Consider the following 13778-nt stretch of genomic DNA (forward strand, 5'->3'; position numbering starts at 1 on the left):
GCTGTCACATACATCATGCTCACACACCAAACGACACACTCTGGACCAGAGCTCAGAGAACCAACAGCATAATTCCTACCTGTCAACACCTTAGCAGAGGTATACCTGCTGCAGAAAATGGCTATTGTTGCTCGAGGGGATGAGTTAAAAGAAAACTGTGACACATTCGTTAACAGATAAAACAATCACACTTCAGCCACGCCATTTCTAATGTGATTGTTTGGAAAGGTCAAAGTACAGAATGAGGGTTATTTGATTACAATGCATATCAGTTACACCAGTGAAAGAGAGATGACAGATATAGGTGATTTTGATGATGTTAGAAACATACAGCAGTCTTATCATAGTCAATCTCAGGACCAGTGACAAAATTCTTATGGATGAGGCTGGTTCAAGATTTAATATATATGTTAAGCAAATTATTTTCAATATTTCATACTATACATTATAATTTTTATTTATAATTTTCTATAATTTATTTTATTATACAAAGAGGTATATATTTATAATATAAGCCATACATTTACAATAGTTATCAGCTTTTCTGTATCTGCCAGACTTTTAATATCAATGCATGCTTAGAATATTTTTTATTTAATTTTTGATGAAAATATTGTCCCAGCACCAAGAAGGATCTTGATCCAAGAAGGTATCCTACTCTTCAGCTGTCATTATATTCCACAATATCCAAATCTGAATTCTTTCAGTACATGTTTGTTTTGCACCTTTACTGCTTCTCATCTACACACTTGTGCATCATTGCATCAACTAAGTGCCAGCAGATAAACTTTCTAGATGAAGTGCTCTTCTTTTAATTAAATGAATTAGTGTGCAGTAGAGCGTTCAGTATTATAGAGATGAGAACACTGACACAGTCAGATTGATTGAATTTGTTAATCTTGTATAGGGGAAGTGGCAGAGGAGAGATGTATGGATGTCAGAGCACTTGGCACTGTTTGCAGGTGTTTCCAATCTTGGATAAGACAATACAAGAGCCTGGTGTAGATTGACTTCAACAAGCAATATACTCAGGGGGCAGGATCTATTGAACCGATACACCCCTTATACACACACCCCTTCAGCTAGTGCTGTGTGAACATCAAATGACAACACGACAATCAGACATGAACATTTCCCTCAGACTCACAGGTCATCACAATTATTGTGCACACATAATGCCACACAATACAGCTGATATAAAATAACTTATGTATCATATAAAAAAGCTTTGCCTTGGCAACTAACCCAAATATGTATTAGCAGTGTTGGGGAAAGTTACTTTTAGAAGTAATGCATTACTATATTGGAATAGTCCTTTAATAAAATACAATACTCAGTTACTTTTTATGGAAAGTAATGTATTAAGTAACTTATTGTCACTTATTGTCACTTATTGAGTTGGGCTTGCTTAATTATTTTAAATAACATAAAAATCTTTTTTAATTTTTGAATGAAAAAACAAAGTAACTTGGATTTCTTATTTGGAAAATGTAACTAAGATATTTTCTGCTAAATTTAAAAGTAATGGATTACCTTAAGTTACTTTACTAGTTTTACAAGTTAAAAAGTAATCTGATTATGTAACTTGCGTTACCAACAATGAATATTACTACAACTAAAACTGAAATACATATACATTAAAGCGAAATATAAATAAAAAATAATAAAAATGTACAAATAAAAACATGATAAATGACAAAAACTTAAATTAATAATAATAATAATACTGAAGGTATAAAAATATCTAATATCTAAAAATTGGCCTTAGGGTTACGTGGCCTAATGGTGGCCTAATGGTTAGAGAGTCGGACTTCCAATCGAAAGGTTGTGGGTTCGAGTCTCGGGCCGGCAGGAATTGTGGGTGGGTGGAGTGCATGTACAGTTCTCTCTCCACCTTCAATACACGACTTAGGTGTGTGTTCACAGTGTGTGTGTGTTCACAGTGTGTGTGTGTTCACTGCTCTGTGTGTGTGCACTTTGGATGGGTTCACAGTGTGTGTGTGTTCACAGTGTGTGTGTGTTCACTGCTCTGTGTGTGTGCACTTTGGATGGGTGTGCACAAATTCTGAGTATGGGTCACCATACTTGGCTGAATGTCACATCACTTTCACTTTCACTTAGGGTAATATCATCAACACTAAATGAACAATTGTATAAAATGCTACTGACAAAAATCACAATGTTTATCTATAAGTAAATATAAAATGAACAAAAGTCACTCCACTGCACTCGTGAAATACTACTTATTCAAATCTCACACTTAAAAGCTGTATATGATTCACTAAAAATAACTGAATCATGAGAATTATTCATTTAGGAATAAGACTACACAGACTGCTTTGTCTATTTCATGCTGTAACTTCAGTAGCCCTTGTTTCATGTGTATTTCTGCATGCACACATAAATACCTTCATCCTGTCCACAGAGGTTGGTATTAAAGGAAGATACACAAGTTTTGTTTTACGTGATTGTATGTTATATGGAAACACGACACAAGGTAATTCAGATGATGAATCTGGCAGCTAATTTCCCCAAATCTCTGCACTGAGGCTATGCGGCTCGAATGACTTCCGGTGTCTGACGCCTGATGTCTCCTGAAAGAGCTCTCAGAGGGCCCCTTGAAGGGTGGCAGCAAATACAATTTTCTTTTTGTTTGGTTGCCATCTCATCTCTCTGAGTAGAGCCAGGTTTAGACTCCCTCTAAACTTTGATAGATGATGGTGCCTGAAAAAGTCGCAATTATTGTGAACACAAGCGATATTTAATCCTTTGAGGATGCCAGATGACAGGTCTGTGAATAGATTCAATGAAAAAATGTAAGAAACTAAATACATGGAAGTGTTTAGAGATCATCACAGTGATGGTGTGGGGGAAAAACTTGCTGAAACGGAGGAAATCCATTCATCTCAGGGCAAAACAATGGGTTAAATGTTCAAGGTTGAGTTGCAAAATTTAAACTACAAGGCGGGATAAAGCTGAATGAGTGGCAATCCAGCTCTCATTTAAATTTTCTGGCTCATGTTATTTAATAAGACCGTGAACGAAATAGCAAATTGAATTTAATGAGGAAGAAAGCCATAATTGAGCTGAGGACTGTGCTCTCAAATCTATATGCTGGTGCTCAAAACACTAATTAGAAATGGGGTAATTGTTAAAATGGGCACAGATTAGCTTCTAAGTGCGTCAAGTTTTAACTTACTTTCTTGCGACATTCCAAAAATGTCTTGTAATGAAACAAACAGACCACTAGGGGCACCAATGGGCATTTCAGAAGTCCAGCCAGCATTAAAGGAATCATTCACACAAGAATAAAAAAAATCTGTTTTGAACAACATGAGGGTGATATTTTTGGCTAAACCATCTCTTCAACAAAATATCTGTATTTTATCGCACCCAAAATGTAGTTTACAGTACATAAATGGGCGGTTTTATTCAATCAAGCGAAATGTGAAGACAGCGGAGGCTGTCATACTCAAATCCATAACTCAAGACAGCTGGCCAAGTTCTGTATTTTCCAGAGGGTCTCATTAGGCAGCAACGTGAGGCGTTTCTATAGGACTGGTTTGGGGTTCAGTCACGTCCAGCTAAGAGAAATATGGGAGGTTCTGACAAGGGTAAAAGAACACAAGTGCTAACAAGATGGTGAGGTGTTAGGATCTTACAGAAGATGAAATGCACCATCTCTTGCTCTCCCCTGGAGTTCACCTTAATGAGGATCTCAAAATAAAACCTCTATCTCTCAGAGCTTAATTACTTGTTTGAAACTCAAAGCCAAGAAACTGTTGACTTACAACATGCAGATATAAAGAGGAACTGGCAATTTCAATCATCTACAATTCCCATGAGTTAAAGTACAACAGAAGTGTCCACAATTCTGCATTTTTTTAAATTCCTTTTTAGGCAGCAATTTCTGCTGAGCTTACCTCATCTAATTGACTGTGAAGTGGAGGTGCAGATGCTGAATCCAACAAAGAAAACTAACAAGCTCATTTACATTTCACGACCTAAATCACATTTCATTTGAACTCTTGGGTGCTAATTTTGGATTTTTTGCTGAACCTTTAGAAGCTCTAATGGTTTTACTGCCACCCTGACAACTGATTTTATTTTTTTTAAAAATTTTATGCTGTATGTTTATGATCAGTAAGTTACATTTTTCGTGTGATGACAAAACTGAATTTTCAGCAGCCATTATTCTAGTTTTCAGAGTCACGTCTTCCTTAAGAAATCATTATAATATGCTGGTTTGGTGCTCAAGAAACATTTCTGATTATTATCAATGTTGAAAACAATTGTACTGCTTAATATTTATCAAAGTAATTTAAAGAAACAAATCTTACTGACCCTAAACAACCTTAGGCTTCTGAGGCTTTGTGGGGGCAGAGGAAGCTGTCAAAATTACAGATGGGGGGTTTCCCCCAGAATTAAGCACATATATGTTTCTCTGTCATTGTTTGGTATGTGTGTGATCTTTAAGACCCTCACATGACACAAGGTTTAAATCCAGGATTGAGAGCATTAGAGGACTGCATTCACAAGAGTGCCACTTTGCATGAATGCAGCCCTGTTGATGACTGGGAAATGCTCCGGCATCTTACATAAAGTACTCATTGTTCAAATAAAGCTTGTTTTACTGACATCAACAACACTTATTCTGGTATTACATGAATTCTAATAGGGCTGATCCACTAATATACATACATGTCTCTGTTTGTTATGATTAATAAGATCCAACTGTTTTGTTGGCAATGCCACCATGGGACCTTCCAATGACCAAGTTAAGAAAATACACAACTGAAAAACTCACACACACAAATACTTACTTCATGCATTAGCAATAAAAACATGCAAAATGGCTAATGTAGAGACTTCACTGAAAAAAAAAGCTACTCTAGTTATCATTTCTGACTAACACAATATGCATTTACAATCAGTGATGGATAGAGCTCATCAATGACAAAAAGAATAACAGAAAAGGAAAAATCTTGAATGGCATTATTGCAAATTTTCATGGAAATGACATGGATATAAATGTGTCTGATCAACTGAAACATCACTCAAAAGCTTCTAGAAGCAGAAGTGCGCTCAGAGCAACAATGGAGGGGTTTGCGCAATACAGGAAGATCCCCTATAATTCAAAGCAGGTAAATGAAACAAAGAGCCACAGAGCAAGATGTCTCATAAAACATCTGTGATCTACTTACAAACCCATCCAGATTCAACGATACACCACGACCCAATGGATAAAAACACAGTAGAGACACACTTTAAACTTATTTCTACTTCTATACATGTTCTTACACACACAGAGAGAGAAATCTTACCAGCTCCCCAGTTCCAGCAGAGACTGGCTTCTGTCTGAAGCACAGTGCAAACACCACATGTCGATCTCTGATCCCTACAAACATCAACATCTCTTTGGCATGTGGCTTCCCATCTCCTCGCCAGGCAAAGCCGTCTCATAGGAAAAACAGGCACACTTTCAGTCCCACTAAAGTCCACTAAATCCTCACCGTCTCTGTTGTGAGCACTCTTTCCTTCTCTCCTTTTTCCTCTGACTTTGCGGAAGGGGTGCTCTGAGGGGTGTGCAGAGAAGGGGCGGGAATTCCACAGGCAGGAAAACTAATTAGCCTACGCGATGGTGGGAATATAAACGACCAGCCCGACCCAAAGAGGAGGGAACAGGCCGGCCCGCCGAGTCTGGAGCAACAGAGCCAAAAGAACGTAGGCTGGAAAGCCACAAAAGGATCGGGAAGCCCCTCTAGAATGACAAAAGGATGTGAGTCTATAAATAGCCCGATCACAGGATGGACTAAAACTGGATGGATTGGATAGAGGAAGTCCGGCGCTCTCTCAGGTTTCAACGGCTGTAGTAATATGAGCTTGTAACGTGTCGCACACACGCTCCAGACTGGACTGGAGAAGTGCAGCCAAAAAGTGTTCTTTACTCAATGGCCAGTTTACACACCCATGATGAAGCCTGAAGAAAGTTACAAACCCGCTTTGTAATCTGTGATGTGAATTAAAGCAGCTGTGTGGATTTCTATTGCATTTAAGAGATACTTCACCCCAAAAAGTGTCATCATTTACTCACCCTCATGTCATTCCAAACCCTTTCTTTTCTTCTGTGGAAAACACAAAAGAACATCTGTTTTTGTCTATGCAATAAAAAGCCAGTGGGTCTAAAACAAAACTGAACCCCATAGACCTTGATTGTAAGGTTTTCAGTAAAAAAAAAAAACACTGAAATGCTTTGCAAAATATCTTCTTTTGCATTCCACATAAGAAAGAAAGGAAGTCACACAGGTTTGGAACGACATGAGAATGACTAATTGAACATTTATTTTTAGGATGAACTCCCCTTTCAAAGGCAAAAAGCCTCATTGAGGAAAACCTAAAAATGGTCTAATGTGCATCCAAAATGCCAACAAAATTGTTCAGCTGACGCCTTTTTCACAGACAAGGATCAGTTGTCTTCTGGACACACATACACACACACACACAGCTGTATTTATAACATCTCTATAATCTTTTCCCTCCTCCTGTCTACTTACACAAGGAGGGCGGCCTGGCTTACGCATTTCCTTTCTGACATCATTACCTAAACAATGGGCGTCACTCAGGCAAAGCCCAGATGCTATCGCCCGCCCAAATGTGCAGTTTAGAGTGTCTGTGCGGCGAGAGAAAATATCCTCACAGTGTAGACTAGCTTGGTTTTAGGAGTCTCGTCCAAAAGAGAAATGAAAGAGTCAACACGAACAGCTCCCACGTGGCCACATCTTGGAATCTGGTGTCTAACGGTCGAGAAGTGATGTTCTCTAATTAGAGTAAAATCTCAAAGGGCCTCTCTTATTTCTTTTTCCCTGCTCTCGTCCTGAACTAAGAGTCCCTAAAGGAAGACTAAAACAGGTTAAAACTAGACCAAAGGAGTCCAGACAGCCATATTAACATCTGTTCTTCAATGTTAGCCTCTAGATGTACATGTGCTATTAGTCAAAGATCTTCAGCTCTGAAGGGGAAAGCAGAATCGCAGCAAGAAGCTGAAATACTGATCACCTTTATGGAGCCAGTTTGGTAATGTCTCGGCACACAAGGAATAAATTAAATCATTGGTGACAGCGTCTAATGGGTCTGAGGAGTCATACATTCAATAGCACATGACTCACTCCCAAAATGCAGAGACCAAATGGGATGGACACATGCATGAATACCGAAACATCACCAAACTGATGAATTGCTACTTTGTATGTACAAACGAATGCAGTTGAAGTCAGTGAGGCAAAAACCCATTTCACTTTTCTAGCTTATACAAAGCGGGAGGTCACTGTGACTTAGTGCTTTTAGAGCCACCTGACAGAGTTCATTATTGAGGTCCTCAAATCTTTTGATGCTAAAAGGCTCGGAGAGCAATACAATCTTTCCTGCTTGTCAGAATAAGGCTTCAAGGAAAACAGCGTGACAAATTTATTCATGTGATTATAGGTCCACTAAAACACTACAATGACTGTAGAAAACATCTATTTGTAATGTATATTTGAAGGATATTCAGCAATTTGGAGCTGTATGGGAAAAAGGGAGGCGGCAAAGTAACTTATGTAACTTAAATTTTAGACGTTTGTTTTTACTCAAATGAAAATAGTTCCACACAAAGCCATAGCAGAACCGTGCAGCACTGCACAACAGCAGCTGAATGAATTATTCACTGGCTCACTCACTATATATTTGTTTTTAAGTCTCAATGACCCACTCCTTTTTATTTTTGCCTTTTCTTAACCAGCTGTCATTGCTATTCTCAGCCTACAATCTGGCCTGACAGACAGCTGAGCGTTCTGTGAACTCAAAGACAGGATCCTAAAGTGTCATTCCAGTGCTGACTTCATTCTCATCGTCAATCCGTGGAACTAACTCAGAGTTTTTCCTGTTAACATACCGCTGATTCCTAAGAAACAAAACCTATTGAATCTACAGTACAAGTGTGAATTAAATTACAGCCTGAGGTCATGATAGAACAGCTTAATCTCTGATTTCAATTGCGTCTGTCTGGAAAAAACAAAAACTCATTACTGAAATCTGTCTACAGTGACACAAGTCCCTGGTGTTATTCTGCAATGGATTTTTGTGTGAAATTACATGTTATCTCCACTATGGATAATGAACTAATTTCTTTCCTTCTCAATAGATACATTGTGATCCTGTCTTAAAAATAATTGTAAGAGTGTATTCTTTTGTTTATATATACACATGAAAATATATAATATAATATAATATAATATAATATAATATAATATAATATAATATAATATAATATTCACTCTAAAAAGTGAATATGGGCTTGAAAAAGCACCCCAAACATTATCAAAATTGATCCATACGATCTGCACTATATTTCATGACTTTACATGACTTTTAAAGCCATATGGCAGGTTCAGAATACTTTTATAGTGTTTTTCTTTTTGTCATTTTTTAGCTTGACAGTCCAGACCAAGATCAACCAAGTAATTCTTCAAAATTTGTCCTTTCCTCTACCGAAGAAAGTCAGCATGAGGGTGAGTAAATTAAATTTGTTTGGTTGAAAAATCCACTTAAGCCCTCTCAGTGTCTTGATGTGAAATCAGAAACCTACAGACTAGTGTTTTAGGTAACAGCCACTCTATAATCTATACAGCAACAAAACAATAACAACAATCACAAAATAGTACAGAATGATTTCAATGACCATTCCAAGGCCCTTAAAGTGGGTTTGCAATGCACATCACCCTCATTTCATGTACACATAATTATATGGCATAGGCCATCCGCCCGTCAGCCGCCCTAGCACGAGACGAAGACATGTTTGTCTTTAGGTCCAGCTGTAATTTAGAGATCATTAAGCCGCTTTGAGTTAAGTGCTCCTTGCACCTTTCTATTCATCTAAAGAGCAGCGGTGGACTAGTAAACTCCCGTAAATAGCATTGCTAGCTGTTTATCAGCACATACTGTTCGTTCTCTCAATGCTAATTCTGTCTAAACCGACCCAATATTAAGCTACAACCTATAAGGAGCAAGTTCCAACTCAGCCTGATTGACAGATAACCATTTCCTGTTTAGGTTATAAAGTCTGCAGATAAGTTTGATCAACACAGTCCATTTAAGGCTATATAAACGTGATTGGTTGGGTGAAGTTGACCTCCGTCTATATTTGCAATCACCTCCCGCCCTCCATACGCCATAGTTGTGCTTAAACACGCTTTTGGCTTCTCTCACAGACCTAATCTCTAATCTGATGGATCCTGTCCACGTGTGGTCCTCCATCACGGTTTCCCCCGCGTGGGTCTTTGTGATGGATTAAGTGTTGTACCGTTGCACTCCATCCGATGCAACACAACCATTTCGGCTTCCTGCATCCTGAATAAAATAGCAAATAGCTTCCCTGCAGAGGAAATGCGGTTCAGGTCAGTCAGGGTCAGAGATATTTTTAAAGGTTTTATTCTTCTTTATCGTCAGCATGCTTGAGAGCTGCCTCATGAGTTGAAATAGTGCAGCTCCATTTACCTCTCTATTTCACCCAGCAGCGATAATACAACAAATGTGGTAAATTACATCAGACCTGCAACACCAAACACTCTATTTTGTCTTCCAAGAGCCAAGTGTCAGCGCCGTTACATTGATGTTAGCCATTGACTACTGACAAACAGGCTTGCCTGATAGACATTTTTTTTATTACGTTATATTACGTTAATGAAGGTGACCATTGAATTATTGAGTATAAGTACTTTGAAAGGAGTCAACCAAGTGCTGCATATTAAAACATACATTTTCTACCAGTGTATTATCTTAATTCATGAATAAAAGTCTATTATCAGACAATTCTTTTAATGAATGAATCACAAAGGCTCTGCTAATTTAAATCACATTTACAAATTGAGTAATGACAAACAAAAAATGTTTTGCTACATGCAAAAACGGTATTGCTTAGTTTAGTTTGGACCTATGACAGGAGCTTTGGAGGATGAGGCTTTGAATTTAGATTGATCAGGAAGTCTTCCAAATGAAGTCTTTTCTATATAAAGTTAAGCTTTTAAAGATTTGTTGGGTGCAGCACTGTAGTTTCTGTACTATATGTGTTGGAAACCTAATGATACATTGATAAATTAGAACAAGCAATTTCACTGCTGTAGCTAAAAGCCATTTATGGATAACTACATTTTGTTTAGAAAGCAAGAGAAAATGAGAGCCTTTTATCTTTCTAATTGTTGTCCTTGCAATGTATCTGGAGGCATGTGTGAATAAATACACAGACAAACAAACAAAATTATCAGGTCCAGGACGATCCCTCTCGTCCAAAATGACCGCTGAGGTTGAGCATCCTCCCTGCCTGCTCCATCCTAGTCTCAGCCTCAGCTGTCACACCCATGGACCATTGGCTAAACATCTGATGCATATGGGACACAAAAGTACAAAGATGCTGTGGTGCCAAACCCTCTCACGAAAGAAGAAAGCCAACGTGTTTACAACTGTGACGACGAGTGCTTATGAGGATCAACTAAACACTGGAGTTTCAAAAGTTTGTCAAATATTGAAAGTTCGTGGCATAGAATCTTTAAAATAGATCTGAGAGTTTTACACACCAGTCTGTTATTGTGGTGACATTTCCACACCCTGAAACATGACGCTGAACGAAACGAACTGTGATTGGTAGTTTGACATGTTGGTCAAATGGCCTCATGGGCGGGCCTTGGCCAATGAAAGCTGCTATGGATTCCAGACCTTCAGCCATCAGTCTGAAGGTCTGGCTATGCGAGACCAGCTCTGTCCTGGCAGCAGGAAGGGACAAAGTAGCCCCATCTAGAGCTGGAGCTCTGCCTAGAAGCTGTCAATGTCTCAAATTCGTCTCAAGCCACAAGATGACAGGCATCTAACAGTGGCCTGATATATGACCCTCAGATTGCCATCTTTTGAGTCGATAAAGGAAGCAGACAGAGAAAATGAAGGAACAGACACAGCCGGACTGCACGGGTACTAAAGAAAAAACAATGTTCAATGTTCAATGAACAACGATGTTGCTTCAGAACGATTGATTCCCACATGCAAATATTGATTCATACTGTTTTTCACCACTTTTATTTAGCATGAAAATGATATGCTTTGAAAGGAAAATAATTCCATTAGGTCAGTCACAGCACATATAATATTCAAACAGAGAAAGCAATGTAGTGTTGAAATATTTAACTAAAAACTAAGCTATATGACATTATTTATAGGCTAATAGTTTATGATAAAACTTTACAGGTTGTTCAACCATTGATTATTTTCTATAAATGATTTTAATAAATGGAATCATTGCGCTCTTGCTGATTTTGATTGCTTCCATTGTCCTCATTTGAAAGTCGTTTCGGATGAAAGCGTCTGCTAAATGACTAAATGGAAACGGAAAACACTCTGATTTTTCTGTATATTATTCATTGCACACCGTTCAGAAATGTAAAGAGATCTCTTATGTTCACGAGGCTGCATTTATTCCATCAAAAATACAGTAAAAACAAATCAATCATCATTTATTACTTTTATCAATATCGAAAACAGTTGAACTCAACAGTTGTATTGACAACTGTAAAAAGATTTTTCAGGATTCTTTGATGAATACAATTCAAAAGAAAAGCTATAATTTAAAATAGATATCTTTTAAAAAAATGTAAAAGTCTTTACTGTCACTTTAAATCTAACTGACCACTAACTTTTAAATACATGATGTACATAATTCATAGTTTAAGCCTTTTTAATGCAAATAATGGCTTTTTAATGTTAAGATGAGTCTATTAATTACTCATAAAACACAAAAATGTCTATTTTATTAAGGTATAGGTATAAATGATCAAATATTTGTTTAGATCAAAAATAAAATAAATGGTATTCTCCCTTCCTAAAGCAAGGACAGCAAAGGTTCATCTGTGTATGTTTGTCTCTTTAGGCACCTTGATTGATGGGTAGTGACTAGACGAGTCCCATCTCATCACAGTGAGAGACATGTTGGCAGTAAAAGAGGCAACTGACACATACAGATCTCAGTCGCTCTCTATTCAAGCTTCAAGGTGGTTTTATTAACAAATGATCACCCTTTCACACACTGTGAACTCTCTATTCCACAACTTCATCTGTAATTATGCTGCAAATGTAAATGTGCTAGTGATATGCCATTGCTAAATGCAAAATTACCTGAATGAACAGCAGCACACATCACACGCTTCCAAACAACCTTAAATCCAACAACAGTAAAGGTGCTTAACCTACCCGTGATGCCAGCTGTCAAAACACAACACAAATCTCCAGTCCCTCGCTTGAAATTCCTTTACTGGAGGTCACCAAAAATGTTTCAATTTGTTTCCTATAAATTCCATTGCCATAGGCTACACGCACTGCACTGCTGTCTGCTCCAGTCATAGCATTAGCACTGGCACCAGGTAATGTCTCTGCCGCCCGCCCTACCGTGTGTCTTCCTGCTCTGCCGAGGAGGGATCAGGGAGTGGTTATGGGGAAGTGCGAGTGTGTGTGTGTGTTTGTGTTGATGTTTAAAGGAAGGGAGTAGTGATTGCACAGCTGATTGCTTTCTCTGAATTGTGCGTGATTTGAAGTCAGAGTGAATGTGAAACCATGCTGAGATCCTGTGACAAATAATCTTATCATAATGCTTCTTATCGAATGCTTGTATTTGCAAATGCAATGTAGCTAGGGTTATTTACTAAAATCATAAACAAAATGTTCCATTAATTGAAATAAAAAAAACTTGAGAACTATGGAGGATGATTATTATTTTTTTACTTGCCAAAAGAAAAACAATGTCTAAAACAGACAGTGAGGAGGGCCATTTGACTTGAGCCTTTGTTAGATCCTGTAATGATTTTTAATAGAAAAAGAGAGTGAATCGTTTTCTTCATTCTGTGTTCATAAAAAAAAAAAATATTTTTTTTTTTACAATAACGTCAGTGGGGGAGATGTATACGGTCATCCATCCGAACAATCCCAAGGCTCATAACATGCGGCAGATCCAATGATCGATTTCACTCACGTGTGGGAAGTTTCACACAAGGACCTTTGTGAGAACTTCAAGGCGCATGTCAAAGTCATTTTCTCTCAGTATGTAAGAATGTGGCATGAAATGTGAGAAGGACTGGAGTGTTTTCAATTTAAGTGTTCAGAGAAACTTTGAGGTCATTTCATCTCTTAAAAATTGTGTTTTATAGAGGATCACAGCCCTGACATGACGAACTTCTTTATTTTTTTTTATCACAATGATTCAGAAGTGTTCCTCCACATCATCCTTGCAACGTTTAATCATGGTAACCATAGTATCAACCAAAATACTATGATTGTCATAATCAATGTTTGTAAGAGCCATATTGAAAATCAACATTTTGAACAAGTTTCTACACCAAATGCTATTTTGTCATCATCTTATACTGTGGCAGGAGACAAAACAAACAAAACAACAACAATGGCCATATCTACATATCAATCAAACCAATTTCCACGGTCTAATTCTCTTTCTCCTGGTGATGAATTCATTTGTGATTTCAAGGGCAGGGCGTAACAAAACAACAATTTGTGTCAGCCATTTAGTTCATGAATATCAATGAAATGACATTACATGCAGCCCTTCAACTATAATCACATGAAAGTCAAGTCAAGTCACCTTTATTTATATAGCACTTTTAACAACACAGATTGTAACAAAGCAACAGAACAGCATTGAATAAGAAAATAGTGTGTCAATAATGCAAAAAGTCAGTTCATCATTGAATTGA

At 37.7% G+C, this 13778-nt stretch overlaps 1 protein-coding gene across 7 annotated transcripts in view; it reads right to left on the reverse strand.

Moving 5' to 3' along the window:
- The window catches only part of LOC113095923 (IQ motif and SEC7 domain-containing protein 1-like), a 158644-nt gene that overhangs the window by 19216 nt on the left and 125650 nt on the right, over positions 1-13778 (reverse strand). The window contains exon 1 of one of the 7 annotated variants that reach the window (XM_026261264.1): positions 5325-6091. The exons of the other annotated variants lie outside the window; for them this stretch is intronic. Within the exon in view, the coding sequence (XP_026117049.1) occupies positions 5325-5383 (59 nt within the window). The 5' untranslated portion in view covers positions 5384-6091. Of the gene's footprint in view, positions 1-5324; positions 6092-13778 lie in introns of those variants that run through there. 7 annotated transcript variants of the gene reach the window in all.

Source organism: Carassius auratus, unplaced genomic scaffold (genome assembly GCF_003368295.1).
Source record: "Carassius auratus strain Wakin unplaced genomic scaffold, ASM336829v1 scaf_tig00215808, whole genome shotgun sequence".
In the NCBI taxonomy this organism is placed as follows: Eukaryota; Metazoa; Chordata; class Actinopteri; order Cypriniformes; family Cyprinidae; genus Carassius; species Carassius auratus.